The sequence below is a fragment of the Candoia aspera genome, chromosome 2 (assembly GCF_035149785.1).
Source record: "Candoia aspera isolate rCanAsp1 chromosome 2, rCanAsp1.hap2, whole genome shotgun sequence".
Taxonomy (NCBI): Eukaryota; Metazoa; Chordata; class Lepidosauria; order Squamata; family Boidae; genus Candoia; species Candoia aspera.
In genome coordinates, this window is record NC_086154.1 from 55,822,106 (window position 1) to 55,838,919 (window position 16,814).

At 37.4% G+C, this 16,814-nt stretch overlaps 1 protein-coding gene across 3 annotated transcripts in view; it reads left to right on the top strand.

Moving 5' to 3' along the window:
- The window catches only part of PFKFB4 (6-phosphofructo-2-kinase/fructose-2,6-biphosphatase 4), a 76,670-nt gene that overhangs the window by 52,801 nt on the left and 7,055 nt on the right, over positions 1-16,814 (top strand). The window contains exons 8-14 of one of the 3 annotated variants that reach the window (XM_063291866.1): positions 785-992; positions 1,805-1,951; positions 3,257-3,361; positions 5,570-5,699; positions 6,289-6,351; positions 8,598-8,662; positions 14,468-15,177. In XM_063291866.1, coding sequence (XP_063147936.1) covers positions 785-992; positions 1,805-1,951; positions 3,257-3,361; positions 5,570-5,699; positions 6,289-6,351; positions 8,598-8,662; positions 14,468-14,527 — 778 coding nt within the window. In that variant the 3' untranslated portion in view covers positions 14,528-15,177. Of the gene's footprint in view, positions 1-784; positions 993-1,804; positions 1,952-3,256; positions 3,362-5,569; positions 5,700-6,288; positions 6,352-8,597; positions 8,663-14,467; positions 15,178-16,814 lie in introns of those variants that run through there. The other 2 variants (XM_063291863.1, XM_063291865.1) reach the window with 2 other exon arrangements.

A 16,814-nucleotide genomic window follows, 5' to 3' on the forward strand; every position in this document is an offset into this window, starting at 1 on the left:
CATTGCTTATTGGCTACATTCAACCAGGCAAAAGTGTACTATATTAGTTATAAAAACAGTGTTTATTTATACGAATGAAAGAGAAAAGAAATGCAGTTTTTTTGGGGCAAAAATAATGTTGATATATTAATTTCATGCTATGCTAGCATAATTGGAAAAGGACATCAGAACTGAAATTTAGAGCACCTGCAAATGAGATCCCTAATGAATGATTCAGCAAAAATGTCTGTCGGAGAAAATAGCTTAAAGTATCTGTTTGCAGAGATAAATTGTCCCACTGAACACATTAAAAAAATAAGTTAAACATGATTCACACCCATAATTCCAGGAAATCTTGACCTCTTGGCACAGTGATTCTTTTTAATGCATGCTTCATTTCTAAGTAAACAAGGAGTTACCAGTTAAAATAAAAAGTGGCAGCCACAAGCTATACAGATTGACACATTTGTACAGTATAGTGGGGATAAAATGGTTAATTTGGAATTGTCTCTTCACATATTAGTTAATTGAAGATACGGTAACATGCTGTATTACTTATATTCAATTAGCTTTTATTACTAATCATTCGCAAGACATTCCATAGTGTAAAGAGAATGTAAATAAAATAAATAAGTTGCATATTAACAAACATCTTGTTACTTAAAGTTGTTTTTGTTAGATTCTAGAACTACTGTATCTTCCCCCAGATGTAAATAGGTAAAATGTATTCCTGGCCTCTGTGGCTGATAAATGAAACGTTAGGTTAAATAGGAGAATAACACAATTCTGTCTCCTACTGTTACAGGGATCTTTCTTACATTAAAATCATGGATGTTGGAAGGAGTTATCTTGTAAATCATGTAATGGATCATATCCAGAGTCGGATTGTTTACTACCTCATGAATATCCATGTAACTCCTCGTTCCATCTACCTCTGTCGACATGGTGAAAGTGAATTAAATCTAAAGGGAAGAATAGGAGGAGACACAGGGTTGTCCCATAGAGGAAAAGAGGTAGTTATGTTCTGTCTATTGTAGCTCTGTATTTTACTGCATTTACACTTTTTAAAAAAAATTAAGTAATTTTTAAAAATGTGTATCTGTCTTGCCTTTGCTTATGTTCTGGGATTTAAGGAGAGACTTGGATCCAGGCAAAATTTCCCTCTATTGTCATATTAAAAATTACAAGTTGGGGGCATCTTTTGGGGGATTATGGTGCTATCCCCAGGTTTTCAGGCTTACAATATGGCTTTGGTTGCCTCCTTATTGTACTTTTCTTCCCCACCTCCTAAGAAGCCACTAATACAGTGTTTCTTAATCTTGGCAACTTTAAGGTGTGTGAACTTCAATTCCCAGAATTCCCCAGTCAGCATGCTAGGTGGGAAATTCTGGGAGTTGAAGTCTACACATCCTGAAGATGCTGAGATTGAGAAACATTGCACTAGTGAGATCAGAAGATTCTTAGAAACAGTGTGAAACGTTACAAGAAAGACTGCAGTCAGATGCAAGAACTTGGGAGTGTCACAGGCCTTCATTTGTTTTTACTATTTTAAAACCATAATTCTTTCAGCCTGCAGAAATTTTCAGATGTTATACTTCTACAAGTGGAAGTGCCTTGCACTCACGCAACATTTTATTGTACCCAAATGAGAGGAGCGTCTCATTTTAGTAAATGTATATTGTAATTCTTAAGTGCTAGTTAAACTGCTTTGTTGAAGGGGTACGTGAGCCTTTGAAAGGCCTCATTCAAGATATATTATTTTTCGACACTGAATCTGAGTAAGTGTGATACTATCATGTGCCTTTTTTAAAATATCCTTTTGCAGTTTGCCAAGAGCTTGGCAGAGTTCATTAATGATCAAAACATCAAAGATCTGAAAGTCTGGACAAGCCAGATGAAGAGGACCATCCAGACTGCTGAGGCTCTGAGAGTGCCTTATGAGCAGTGGAAAGTTTTAAATGAAATTGATGCGGTAGGATACTTTTCTGGTTATACCTTGATACTTGTGGTTTTTTAATGGTGATGAAATAATAGAGCTCCTGAAGTTTTGTGCCTATCAGACAAGTCCTCAGGGCTTGTTTCAAATGTATTAGATTGTACTGTACCTATTGTCTCTCTTGCCATAAATATATAATGTTAATTATCATTATTATGCTTAAAAAAGAGTAAATATTAGGTTTGTTTCAGCAACTTTAGCAGTATTTTGGAAATGTATCTCTTCTTGGTGCAGAATTACTTCCATGGTTTGAATAAATGTCAGCAACAAACTATTTTTATTTTTGACAACTATCCCTAATCTGAAGTGATGCTTTGAAGTTAATTTAGAAATCAAGGATTATTTTAATCTTTGTGTGAAACCAGAATGCTAGTTTATTCCTCATTGTTCCTACCCTGATGTCTTTTCAGCCTAACAGTGACATACCAGTTTTTCAGACTAAATTTTAAAATGTGTCATTTTAAATAATTAGTTTTTAATGACATGATTGTTTTATTTATGCTCTTTGTAGCTTGATTAGATTTAAAATGTATTTTTATTTGTTTATGTTGGCAGAAATGTGGGTTAATATTCAGTAAATTAATTGAATTCATTAAGAATTTTGAATACATTGATTTCTGAAAAGAGTAAGTGCTTAAAGCCCCTGACAGTAACGGATTTTTCGGATGATTTTTTACAAAAGTAATCTGAGAAAGCAGATTCAACCAATTGCATCACCCTGGGAGAAGCCACTGGGTTGCTCCCATTTTCAGGAGGCTGGGGAGGTTGCTTGACCGTGATGGGGCTGGGCCTCTCCTGTTAAAGGCTTGCTTAGCTCCAACAAGAGGTTGAGGACAGAACTTCTCCAGAAGGTGTTTGGGGTGTTTGTTGTTAAGTGGGGTTTTGTTTTGTTTGGAATTGTTCTTTTTATTATTATGATTTGTGTTTTAATTTTATTGTAAGCCACTAAGGCTCTGTTTGGATTATGGCAAGGTATAAATTTGATTAGATCGATAGATAAATATTTCCATGGATTGAATTTCCATTTGTGCACCTTAATTAACTTCAGAATTCCTTTAATACTGATGATGATGATGGTGATGATGATACTGCTTAACCAAGTCAGTTTACATAGGTTATCTCAGTAAACATTAAAACATAGGATATATTTGAAGCTGAAAGGAAGAGGTTTCCAGTGAATTCATGACAAAGCTGGCATTTCAGTTCAGAATCTCTGTGAGCACAGCCCAGTTTTCTTGTCATTATGCTTCATGTGCTCTCTTATTTTCTTTGTTTTCCTAGGGAGTTTGTGAAGAAATGACATATGAAGAAATTCAGGAAAATTATCCATTAGAATTTGCTTTGAGAGACCAGGACAAATACAGATACAGATATCCTAAGGGGGAGGTTTGTTAAATTTTACTTCTTGCAAGCTTGAAGATACAAAAATATCTTGTAATAGTAAGTGTTTCAAAAGAAAGATGTTTTGAAATAAAGGGAGTTTATTGCTTCTTTCTCATGAGGAAGCTTTTCTGCAAGTTTTTCTTTGTATTATCGCTGAAACAGAAACCAATTTCTCATTTGTATAGGAAATGTTAATTAACAGCAACAGTGATCTTTTGTTTTTAACCTACATAAAGTTCAAATTCCAAGCAGGGTTGAATGGCTTCTTAACCAGTTTTTGAAAAGGAGGGAAATAAATTTGTTCCCATTTCAGACTTTTGGGTCAGTGGTTTTGACGGGGGGTAATGCTGGCCATCCTGCAGCAGCACACCAAGGGCCCTCTGATGGAACATGCACCAGCATTTCCATATGCTTACCAATCTTAAGTAGAGCAACAAATTCTAAAACCACATGTTTGAGGCTTGGCTAATTGCTTGTCAGCCTGCCCTTTTACAGGCTGCCATTAAAAGTCAAGTGTTAATAAAAAGCACTGATAAAAGCAGCTCCTACAGTGTTTGTTAAAAGTGCAATGTGCCTTAACCCCATGTACCATGAGTTGGCTGAGTAATCATAATGCTCAGAAGAGTGCAGGGATACAGATGGCATGTAGGCAGTCCTGTTATGGCTGTTAAGCAAGATGGAAAATTTTTTGGAGCTGTTTGCTGATCATAGAAAGAACGTGTGTCTTTCAGTCAACAGCTGTACATCTTGCTTAATGACTAACACTGGGTTAGCTTGGACCGTATACTGTTCACGTGTTCCTTAGCAAAGCAAAAACGTACCTTTTGCTGAAACATCAGTGTGGCCGGTGCCCTGCACTTTCTCAGCTGATCTGCTGAAACCAGCTTTCCCAAATGCCTCCTGTTCTATCTTTGTGAGTACAAAAGATACAGCTTCTTGAAAGTTCATTTCTGTAGCAATATTCCAGTTTTTGAAAACTGTCAGCAAGAAAGCATATTTCATTATTCTTACATGAAAACAAGGAAAATACTAGCTGTATCAATTACCCAGCTATTTACAAAGTTTCTTACAAAAAAATATTAAAGAACAAACATTGAAATAGACAAAGAAAGAGTGACAGAATCAGCCTGTATTCTTCTGCAAGTCAAAATCTGTGGTATGGATACCATCAGACAGAGAAAACATACACAGATTGCTTGGGAGGGAATGGATGCAGAAGGGAAGAATGGATGTTGGAATCATCTCATGTAAGTCAGTATTTTCTAAGTAGTTGCCATTAATCTACCACTTGGATTTTAAGCACAAGGCAATGATTAAAGGTTACAAAGAGGAAATATCTCTGTAGGATTGGATCCAGACAGGGACGAATGGAAATTTACTCATGCATCAGGACTTTCCTTGTTTGTTCCATATACTGTATGTACCTCATCCCTGCCTGCATATCTACAAAGAGTTGTTCTATTGGAGCAGAATGGTATAGGGAGCTACAGTGACAGAGAGAAATCAGGAAAAATGCATTGAGGTTGTATTTTGTAAGCAGGACACTTTTTCTGCTCTTGCAGACTATTAACAGATCAAAACCATTAATTTGCCTCCCATTCCCAAGCTAAACAGCCCTTGTCCTTCCAAATGTAGGCATATGTAAATTCTAGTCTTGCAGATAGTTCTTTATCATGTGCTTACTTCCCCAGTGCAATTAGCAAAACAGATTGGGCAATGTTGTAGAATTACAGGGAGAGCAGATAAGGGAGTAGAAAGAAAGAGAGATACCAGGGAGAAAAATTGGGGTCAGAGCGATCATAGCCCTATGCAATTCCACAGAACTGTGCATGTTTAAGAACTGGCAGGGAAAAATGGCTTCAGACCTCATATGAACATGAGCACAAGCCTCTCGATTATGCGTCAGTGTGGCCTAAAATAAAGGTGCAGCTGCTTTAAGAGCTGCATTAACTTTAATCAGTTGTATCCTAAAAGCATCTGCATCTTTTTCCAGGTTCACATGGAAGTTTGAAAAAAGATAGGCTGCTTTAATGATTAACAGAGAAGTGCTGTACTCATGTGAGATCTGAAGCACTTTTTCCTAATTATTTTCAGGAGTGTACAGGCATACTATTTAACCCACCTTAGAGTGAATCACCTTAATAGTAAAATTATGATTATTTATACATATATCCATAATATTACTGGGGTTTTTTGTTATTGTTTTTCCAGTCCTATGAAGATCTTGTTCAAAGGCTTGAGCCGGTAATTATGGAGCTGGAAAGGCAGGAAAATGTGCTTGTAATCTGTCACCAAGCTGTTATGCGCTGTCTGCTTGCTTACTTTTTGGATAAGCCTGCAGGTAGGTTACAAATTGTTCTAGAGAATGTTCACGTTAGTCAGTAGTAACTTCTGTTTGGACACCAGATATTGCAGTCAAGAGGTACACATCCTACATGAAGACACGTGTGGTGCTCTTTGTTCCCCAATCAGTATAGTTCATTTGTGCTTTTCCGTTCTTAAGTTTTTCTGCTCCTATATGAACTTGCCCATGCTTGTAAAAATTCATCTGGAGATATTACTATCTTGGTTCTTCAGAAAGTAGAGGTCGAGGAAGTGATAATGGGCTTTTTCTGTGTAGCGTATACTGTGTACAATCCCTTTCCTAGCTCTGTATGCTTTAGGCAGGTTAAAATATTTTAATTTGTTCAGATGTTTTAATTTATCATTTCTATATTGTTTTGTCTGGCTAAGTGTTAGAATCTTGTCTGTGTAGCATTGCTGTGGTATGCTTTTTGGTTTTTACAAATGGAAACTGTTCTGAAAGTTTATTTGGTGAAGTGAGATACAAACATTAACTAGTAACAAACTTTATACTCAATAGTCAAAAGATGTTCCCTTCTCTACTTTGAGAAAAAGTTTCTTTTACTCCCTTTTTTTCCCCCTTTCAGAACAACTGCCTTATCTCAAGTGCCCTCTGCATACTGTCTTAAAGCTAACTCCAGTGGCTTACGGTAAGCTATTCAAAACTGAGCTATTCGAATTAATCAACATTATTATAAAAACCATTTCATTAGGTTACATCTATCAGAGGCAGACTGTTAGTTCCTAGTTCTAACTGTATATATATATCAAAACAAATCACTTGTACTTATTAAGCAAATCACAGTTTGGATTAAATTGTCCAGTGCATCATAAACCAAAATGTTTTAAAATAGACATTGCTTCTATTCTTCTTGAGGGAAAGCTGGAAATTTGAATAAGTGGGTTCTGAATACAATTGTGTGGTATGGAATACTCTATTCAGTATTCCAGAGAGTCCTGCAGTGCCCCAGGATTCTCAAGTCCATATTCCCCTTCCCCTGGTCTCTCTTTAAAAGTGTGGGCACTCAAAATGCTCCGCACAGCCTCCTTGGTTTGTGTTGGCTTTTCTTTAGAAATATTTTTACTACTATTGCAGATACTTGGATTTCTGTAAGCCTGTTCATTTTTCTGTTGTATGTATTCCATACTTTTTTGGTTTCAAAATGATGGAATCCAAAAAGCTAATTGTTGACAGTAGCAGTAAAACCTTGGGGTGCTTCCAGAGTCTGAGAGTTGTTGCTGAAATATAATTTTAATATGATAGAATAGCAAATTATTACCTGTAGGAAGGAATATACTACAAAAGAGCCTCTGGGTGATGAGTTCATGCACATGCCCTTATCGTTTTCTTGGATACAATACAGAAATGGTTTATGCATTCTTTTTTAGTGTCTTTTTTTTTCTCCAGCTTTTCCACCAAGCCTGCAGTTCCGATGGAGCCTGCAGGTCTCCCATCCAGGTGCTAACCAGGCCTGACTCTGCTTAGCTTACTTACTAAGCGTAATTTAGTTTCTGCCATATTCCTTCAACCTCCAGTGTGAAACAGAGTTGTAATTAAAATAATTTTAAAATGCCACTTAGTCTAAATAAAAGGTGCCATTATTACCACTTGTTAAAGGGGCGGGGGAGTGTGGACATTTAAATTTGGGATTTCTGAAGCAAACATTTAAAAACAAGACAGATGCTCCTGTAATTTAGTCACTCTTCAAATAAAATGAAGCCTGTACTGACATCTAGTGTCCAAAATGCTTCATGTGTTGCAGATAAATGTATTAGGCAGACTTCCATTTGTAGAATGTCAAGATCTCCAGCTAGAGTTAGATGTAAAATCAATCAAGCAATCTCTGGGCAGGAGATCACCCAGTAAAATTGAAGGACATGTGCCTTTCAGCACATGGCCTACAACAAGAATGTTTTCAGTATCAGAACAGAGCTTATTATTCTTACATCCAAAAAGCCACTCCCAATTTCCTTTCTCCAACTCCAGCAACCTAACATGAAAGCCTATTTGTTGTTGCTTTGATATTTTTAGGAAATACATTCAACATACTTTCATAACTACAATCAAATGTTTTACAATACTTTACAACCCCCAAAATGTCTGTTAATATGAAAGTTGCCACAGCTGCTCAAAATTGTAACCTGTGCCTCTCAGATAGTAGGAGAAACTACTAACTACTACACCTCAAACAGAACAATTAAAAAGATGGAAATCTCAAGTAGAACGTCTTCATAATTGGATAGAACCACTTGGGGAGTTGCCTGGAGGTTCAGAGGAGGACTGGACGGTTAGGAGATATTTGAACAGATTGTGCGCTGGTTTGGCCAGAACTAAAGATTATATGGAAAAATAGGGGTTTCTTCCTGAGGGCAAGGATATTTGCTGCAAATGCGGCAATGCTCAAACAACTACCCATCTTTTACAGTGTCCTTTGGGACCGACATGCACACAGAGTGACTTACTGGTTGGAAACACCTCTGCCATCAATGTGGCCTGGCATTGGACTAGAGTTATATGAATTTTATATTTTTATTAAATGTCTTGTAACTTTTTAAATGTTAATACTTTCCCCCTTTCTATTTTCTGCATTTCTGAGACGAGACGAGTAGGAGAAAGCTCAGAGTTGCATTGGAAGGAGCACTATGCTTGCCACTCATAAGCCTTAGTACCTCTGATGTTGCCAGAGTTCATAGAAGGAAACGTTACAAAACAACCTTACCTGAACAAATGCTACAAGTGCTAACCAGAATTAATTTTTTAATCAGTATTTATCCATATCAGAATTCCATTATCCATTGGACATAGAAGGAAGAAGTTACTGTTACACTGTTGATACTGTTATTTTTTGGTAAATGACATGAATTAAGGTATTGAAATGTTGACTTCTGCCTACAGGTTGCAAAGTGGAATCTATATTTCTAAATGTTGAGGCTGTAAATACACACAGGGATAAACCACAGGTAGGTCTCTTTACCACATATGAATTTAAAACTACAAAAGGCTTGGGAGAGCTATTTTAAAGTAGAAGACCTGCCAGTAAAAAAAGAGTTAAGCACTCCCTGCCCCCTTCCTGGCTACGTCTTCCAGATTGCTTCCTCCCAAGGTTGATTTTTAAATGCACTTTTTAAAAAAACAGGTAGCAGGAGAGCATTGTAGGAAATCTAAGCTTAACGTCCTCTTTGATTCTTGGAGTGGGGATTCACAACCATCCAGAGTTTTCATATTTAGAAACACTGATAAAGCAGGTGTTCTGATCAGTGGAATATGTAAATTTGTTCACCTCAGTGTACTTTGAGGACTTTTTTTGGAAGAATTCTGCATTAAACTTATGAAGATCTTGAAGAGGCTATACAGGATTTCAGGAGAGAGTGGCTTCCATACACGCCTACATCCCTCAATACAGTGCAGACGAACACCCAGGTATTCTCACTATTCAATGAGAGATCCCATTCTCTTAATGTAAGGAAGCAAAGATTCCAGATTTCTAGCGCACCCTATAAGGCTCTGTAGGCATCTTGTCCTGACTGTAATTTTAACAGACTGTTTAGCCTTGTGCTCTGCTATAGCTGCCCTGCCTATATTTAGTTCATTTCAAATATCACTGCAGTAGTTTAGTTTTAGATATCTATGCGTTTGTATGTGAAACAGACTTTACATTATTTGGGAGATTTCTTTGTTGTTGTCTAGATTTTGAAAATCATCTCCTGCTCATTCTAGAATAACAGCAGCAAAGGTTTTTGTGTATGGATGGTCTGGGAGCTTATTTTTTATATTAAAATACTGGAGTAACCATCTATTCATAGGCATTCTTTTTTTTTTATGCAAAAGGATGGTTATTCTCTCTTTCTCTTACACATAGACACTTACTGTTTAGTGACTGACTTAAGTTTGTGACTGTGGGATAGTCTCATCTGTTTTACTCACACATCCTAAAATGAGGGTGGAAGGCTCCAGTAACAGAAACTTGAACACAGTTGTGACTGAGTTTAAAATGTCATATAAATGTTTTTGCATTATTTTTAATGTTTTGATATGGAGGAATTTGTGTGGCTGTGCTAGCATTATGATTACTTACTACTTGGTGACTAGGTTCATATAATCAAAATGTGGTTTGTTTAGTTTTGGCTTATTTATTATGTGAACCCCAGCACTATAGTTTGTACATCATAGCTCATGGTTCGATATGTGGTGGTTTTTTCATTAAATCAAAGTATGGTTTAATATGACATGTGAACCCTGTCAGTAATGGACCGGGAACCATGATTGTACTCTTGTCCTATTAGCTTCGTTGGGAATTAGGTATGTCAGGACAGTTCAATTCTCAGACTAAGTTAATAACAGGAAAGTGGAAAGTTAACATAATAGTAAATAAATGTATTCATAATTGTGTGTTCAACATGTACTTTCATGTATGTCCATTCATAGCTGCTTTTTAAAAAGTTTAAGAAAAAAGGAAGGATGTCCAGGATCAGAATTCTTCTTTTAAGTGCATTAATAAATACTTCAGGGAACACTATGATCACAACTGCTTTGGTTCAAATGGCTTGTTAGATGAAAGTTAACTAGTGTCAGTTAGTTAAAATAGATGTTTGTAAAGGAATTTTACAAGTGAATTTTTGAAATTCGGTAATAGGGTTCCATAAAACAAAGGGAGTAGTTTTTATCTCTGATATAGGTTATCTTCTGTCCTTGTATTTTCCTAGGAGTCTCTTTTTGTCAAAATTATGACACTTTTTGACTGCACAGTGCTATTGCAATATAGTGTAAATGGGAGTGGATTTGCTAACTAATTGAAGTCCTTTGGTAAGTTAGGGAGTGTGACAATATTGCTTTTAACTGTGATATTAATTGTCTTTGGTAAATGGAGTACTTTCCTCCCCTACAGTCATGTAGGACCTGTCTGCCTTTGGAAAGTACCTAGGTGTAGACCAGTACGGAGATAGTCTTGAAGAAATTATGCAGCAGCCTGTCCTCTTCAAGGTTTTCTGCATGAGCAGCCACAGCCAGTGCTCATGGGACCACGGGCAAAGTGAAGTGGCTGTACAAGGGCATGTGGAAATGGCCATGGAAGCAACCAGGCCCCTCTGCCAGCTCTCCAGATATGCAGGCTCTTTGGTGCTTTGAAGAGAGACATTTTGGGAATGCCTTGCACAGCTTTCCCAGTGACTACTTTTGTGTAACTGTAAACATCTTTGCTTCCTCTGTAGGGATAAAACAGCTCACCATTGTCAGTAGAGCTTTATTTGTCATAGAAATGACAAAAGAAGGTTTGAGGGAATTGTTATTGCATATTTGTTCATGATAGCTATATGTGAACCATGTGCATTGTTTGAAATGATAGTCAAGAAATTTTGCCAAGATTGATCACACTTTTGTCCATTCTTAGCAGCTATTTCCCCATGTTTTTATGGCATGATTTGAGTATGCATAGCAGACTGGATTTGAGGATTTGCTCTGTAGTATATGACAGATTTGGAAGGCAAAAATTAATGAGCATTGAAGGCCATATTGTTCTTCATTAAGGTTTAATTGATGTGTAAAGCCTGTATAGAAATCTCCACAAATTTTAGCCCATCTGCACATACATGCAGGTAAATTTGCAATCTTAAGCTGACCCAGTGGGTAGTAAATCCCTTGCTATAGTGAGACTTGTTTCTCAAAACGGATGAGTAGGATTTTGCTGCATACATTGTTCCTAAACTGATGAAGTTTATAATTACAAAAAATCCACACAGCTGTAATAATAAAACCTGTGTGGCATTTAAACTAAGCAGAACAATTTCTAGTCCCCAAAGGGAGGGAGAAGCAAAGAAATAATAAGCCAAATCATGTTGGAATTACTATTTTCAGACTCTTTACTACAGGGATTTGCAAATTTGTCCAACTCTGGTTTTTATTCATTATCTTGTGAAATGTGAATCTATGGCTACCCAAAGTACATTTTAGATACATAAATATCCAATTAGTATATAAAATGTTCTGTTTTTGATTGTATACTTGTCTTAGTTTTACACTGTGAGCCTCCCAGAGCCAACTGGAGTTGGGCAGCCAGTAAGTCAAATTAAATAAAGTTGAACAGTTTTGTTAAATCAGTCAGCTACTGTTCAGAATATAGAGGCTGGCCTTGATGGACAAAGAGAAGATCTGTTACAAAGGCAATGATCAGATGAACATGGCTTGAGCCCATACCAAAAAAGACATTTATGAAAACGCCTCAGATGCTCACCCTTCCAGCCCCCAATTCACCTGAGGTTAAAAGAGGGAGGAGGGGAAACACATGCAGACTTACAAGATTCTGTTACTATAGCTGTTCTAATAAAAGTAGCTTTAGGCCCACACAAGGTCTGTTTCTACCTGATAGGGCTGACCAATACCACCTAGTTAACTTAATCAACGTGTGTGTGAGTGGGGGGATCTCATTCTGGACTGACGCTGATAACACTATGTGTTGATGTCAGTTATATGGTTTGGGGAGGCATTTTAGAATTGGAATGGAGCCTTTCTCTTTTGTGGATCCATAAAAAAAATATCTCTGAACTATCAGTAAGAAAAAGGCATAATCTGAAATGTTTAATATATAAGCAAGTTGGTATGGAGGATGCAGTTCTTTAGTTGAGTCGCATTATATATCAGCACCTTGAATTTAGTTTGGAAGCAGAGAACTAAACAAGGCAGTAGTGCAGTGGAATTCTGCACTAGGAATTCTGCACTTATTGAAGCTTTTGAACAGTCTTCAGCTACATATGTAAACTATTATATCTTATATAATCCAAGTAATCCAACTTGGAGGTTATCACAGAATAAACTAACTATCCCTATCCAGAAAGGGCTGGAACTAGCAAATCAGTTGCAGGTTCCCAAGGCCATCCAGATATATTTTTTAATAATGTTAGTGAACATGCTGTGTTTAGTGAACATTATTAACTGGATAGAGATGCATGCTCTTGTAGGAGAGCTGCATCTCTGTCCAGGGCAGGACCAAGAAACCATCCACGTGTACATCACCATCTTGTTAGGATTCAGATTCATTTTATTGATCCTTACCCAGTCTGTGACCAAGACAATTTTCTGGACCTCTGGGGTCCTTTTGGCCTGCTGGGGAGAATCTGTCTGTCTGTCTGTCTGTCTGTCTATCATCCTGCCTTTATTGTTTTTATAAATCACTCAAGGTGGAGAACATAGCTAATACTCCTTCCTCCTCCTATTTTCCCCACAACAACAACCCTGTGAGGTGAGTTGGGCTGAGAGTGACTGGCCCAAGGTCACCCAGCCAGCTTTCATGCCTAAGGCAGGACTAGAACTCACAATCTCCTGGTTTCTAGCCCAGCACCTTAACCACTAGACCAAACTGGCTCACAGGAGGGAGCCAGAGTGGTGGAAGCAGCATTGAGCTCTGTTTTATTGTCCTCTGCCTGGTGCTGTGGGCACTGGCCTATTGGACCTTTCTTCTGGACTCAGCCTGGGTTTTCTGCTAACCAGAGAGCTATTTGTCATCTTACTACTTACCTGGATAGGAAGGGTGTGTGTGTGATCTGATGCGGTGTACAATGGAGCTTGTCACAGGAGCTATGCATCATACCAACTGCTGAGAGCCTGAAGACAGGAGCAGTCTTGGGGGTGTCAGATATTTGCTGTGAGGGCTGGGGTGACTGGTGGTTGACTGGGTGGGTGTGATGTGGGTGTCTTGTCTTGGCCTACAAGAGGGGATCTAGGGAAGGAAGGGAACTGGGAATAGAAGGCAGTAACTTCAAGACTGTGATGAGCAGGGATAGGTATGGTGAGAATCTGAGAGGCTATTGGGGCTACTACTTAAGAGCTGTCCTGTTGTCCAGTCCCCATATTCACCCCATAAACCAGGTTATTGGGTCCTCGGTGGCCCTGGGCTCCGGCTGTTGCTTTTTGAATGCCAGGTTGGTCTGTAATAAATCTGTTCTCATTGATGATTTAGTCATGGATGAGGTGACTGAGGTGAGGTGGCATACATAACCAAGACCTGGTGGGCCTGGAGGTAGGACTTCCCTGTTGGAGACGTACTTACCCAGGTTTTAGGTTTGGCATAACTTCCATTTTCAGCAGAAAAGGAGACAGTGATATTAGTAAAACAAGAGATGCTATAGCTAAAGTAACAGACTAATTCAAGAGTATCCAAAGGCTGGCATGGCTAAATGACCCTGTGATATTGCGCTACTTGCTGCACAGGCAGGGAGCCCATAAAGTCACTGTGATTCAGAGAGCAGAAGCAGCAACTAACATTAGTAGTTCTGTGCTGTAGAGTCCCCACACAGCAAGCTGTTTGCCAGATAAATGACAGTAGAGCCAAGAAAGGGCTGCTCTTTTAGCATGAAGTATTTCCAGTTCCTCAGCAACTTGTTAAAGGTGGATGGAAACCATGGGGGTTCCTCCAGAAAAGGGATCTAAAGTTGCCAAGCCTCTTTGCCACCCCCGTACCTGCAGTAATCTGGGCAATGTAAGTGAACAAGATTTGCAGCTATTTAGGTACAGCAGTATGGTTGAACTTGGAATATTTTAAATTGTAAGCTCTATGTGTATGGGAGGAGGGTTGCCAGTGCTAAGTCGGGACCATAGAATTACTAACTGTGTAGGGTCTTTGGTAAATCCATGGTCTATGTGTATAAGAAAAACTAGTGTAAATTTTGCTTAGTGACAATCATCCATTAATTTAAGTTCAGCAGTTTACTTGTGGAAACACTGATTGGTAGTCCTGCACGATAAATATTCTCCTCTGTATTTTTATTATTATACAGAATGTAGACATTGCCAGACCTCCCGAGGAAGCCCTTGTAACTGTCCCTGCTCACCAGTGAATCCTGTTTCCTGATCAGCTATGAAACGTGGTGCTGTTTTTATCATACTACATTAAATTTCTATCAATCATTCCAATCATTTTGGAATTAACTGCAGATACAGCAGTTTTTGTGTAGTGCATGACTTGGAGATCAAATTGTGTTAGACTAGTTATTGTTCACTTCTGCTGAAATTTGATTATTGCCTTTTACAATATAACTTAATTATTGCTGATTTTTAAATTTATGTTTTGTGTCCAGTAAGGTTCAGTTCGGTACTTTGAACACTAAACTCTTTCTGGAAGAACATAATGGCAAACTCTAGCCCATGGACATCATTCAGAGTGTTTTAGTCAGAACAGCATAACATCGTCAGTAGTTACAATATGTTCAATAGTTGCAATAAATACAATAGCATCAATGATGAAGACAGCTGGATATTTTTCAGGCAATAGTGTGTTCATTCCAATGTCATTGACCAATGAAATTCTATCATTAGAAATTACAATTTTAACTGATTTTAATAATTTAACTAAGAAGTTGTTTCAGTGGGCAGTGTTTTTAAACTGTATTTTAATATAGATGTTTAAAAGCCCAGCTACTATAATAGGATGTTTAACACCATCTTAAAAGAGGTACATTTCTATTCTACATATTTATCTATCTATCTATCTATCTATCTATCTATCTATCTATCTATCATATTTTTATCAACATTTAAATCATTTTTTTCTTCAAAATTATTGTTTTTACTCAAATGCAAACTAAATGTCTAAAATTTTGCAATTCTAAAATTAGATAACAACTCTAATTCATTGTAGTTCGTTGTGAATTTTAAATGTAGTATTTACTTTTAAATTTGCTTTTTAATATAAAATATAATATAAAATCCTAAAAATACATTTCAAATTAAATTAAAGCTACGATTGGGTAGTATGTGAAGGACTAACTAGAAGTCAGTAATAAGCAAGCAAGCATGCATTTGCAAGCTTCATGAAGAAGATTTGGAGAGTCCATGAGGGGTAGAGAAATGAAGGGTGGAAAAAGGAATAAACAACAGTGTTACTTATTTTTTAACACAAACATGTCCTCATGGACACATCGTCTACTACAGATATTAAAACTGTGCTTAGAATGAAAAGTAGTTTTGTGAATTCTCAGAAGAAAACTTTCTACTGCATGTGGTAGTATTGCTCTTTGGATATTGAAAATTGGGTAACAAGCATAATGGGTTTCTGGCCTTGTTTTCCTATACACACATGCATGCATACATGCATACACACACACATGAGCAAAGAATTTATGAAGTTTTACCCACATGAGTTCTTTGAATTTGTTGAAAGGTTTAGCTGGTGGGCATTGGCTTTATGATTTGCAGGACTGTACAGTGCTTTGATTAAGAATGGAAATGGTCTTACTTTCCTCAAGATAATGGGTAAAGGGACATGTGGAATACTTTGCAAGTTTTCATGAAGATCATCTGATTGGTGCCAGTTTCAATTTAGTAAGCCAATGTTCCCCTTCCCTTCCCTTCCCTTCCCTTCCTTTTTTTTTTTTTTTGGCTATATCTATAATGGGAACTGATGGCTTGCTCTGTTTGCTCTGCTTCCAAAGTTTCAAGTGGAAAGTATATAAAGACAATCAGCAACATCAGTTTTGATTTAGAAAACAATTACCATGTTTTTTGTTAATATGGGAACATTTCATTAGACATGTACATTTTAATTTTTACTTACTAATTTTCCTTTTTGTGGCATGTTGTCTTCTTTTTGCTAAATTTCTAGTTAACAGGATTCTATCAATAGACTAATACTTGCCCAGGCTTTTGAAATAAAATTAGATTTCCACGTAAGGTTTATTAGCTGAAGATATTTGAATAATAAAGCCATATGCCACTCATTTATTAGATAAAATTTTAGATTTCAGAATTAAGGATCAAATGCAGCTGCACAGTACTTTCAAAAGCTTCAAAACCATTTTGAAAAGAAGATACCTTATACCAGGTTGGTTTTGTATATGTATGTCTGTTCCCGCAGAGGAGGCACTGTCCTTGGCAAGCAGATATGATGTGTTAAATTTTCCTTTGAGCCAAACAACCACCTTAGGAATGAAAGCAAAGACAAGGACTATCAAATGTCCAAGAATCTGTTAAAGGTCTAAATACTTGTAAGAATAAACACAAGTTCTGGCAATAATCTCAGGATGAAAGACGTTGTTTTCAGTGTTGGCCCATCTCCAACTGTCCATCTTACCTCCCAGGCTTCAAGCCTCTGTGGCTTGGTTCCAGATGCTGGTCTACACAGGAGCA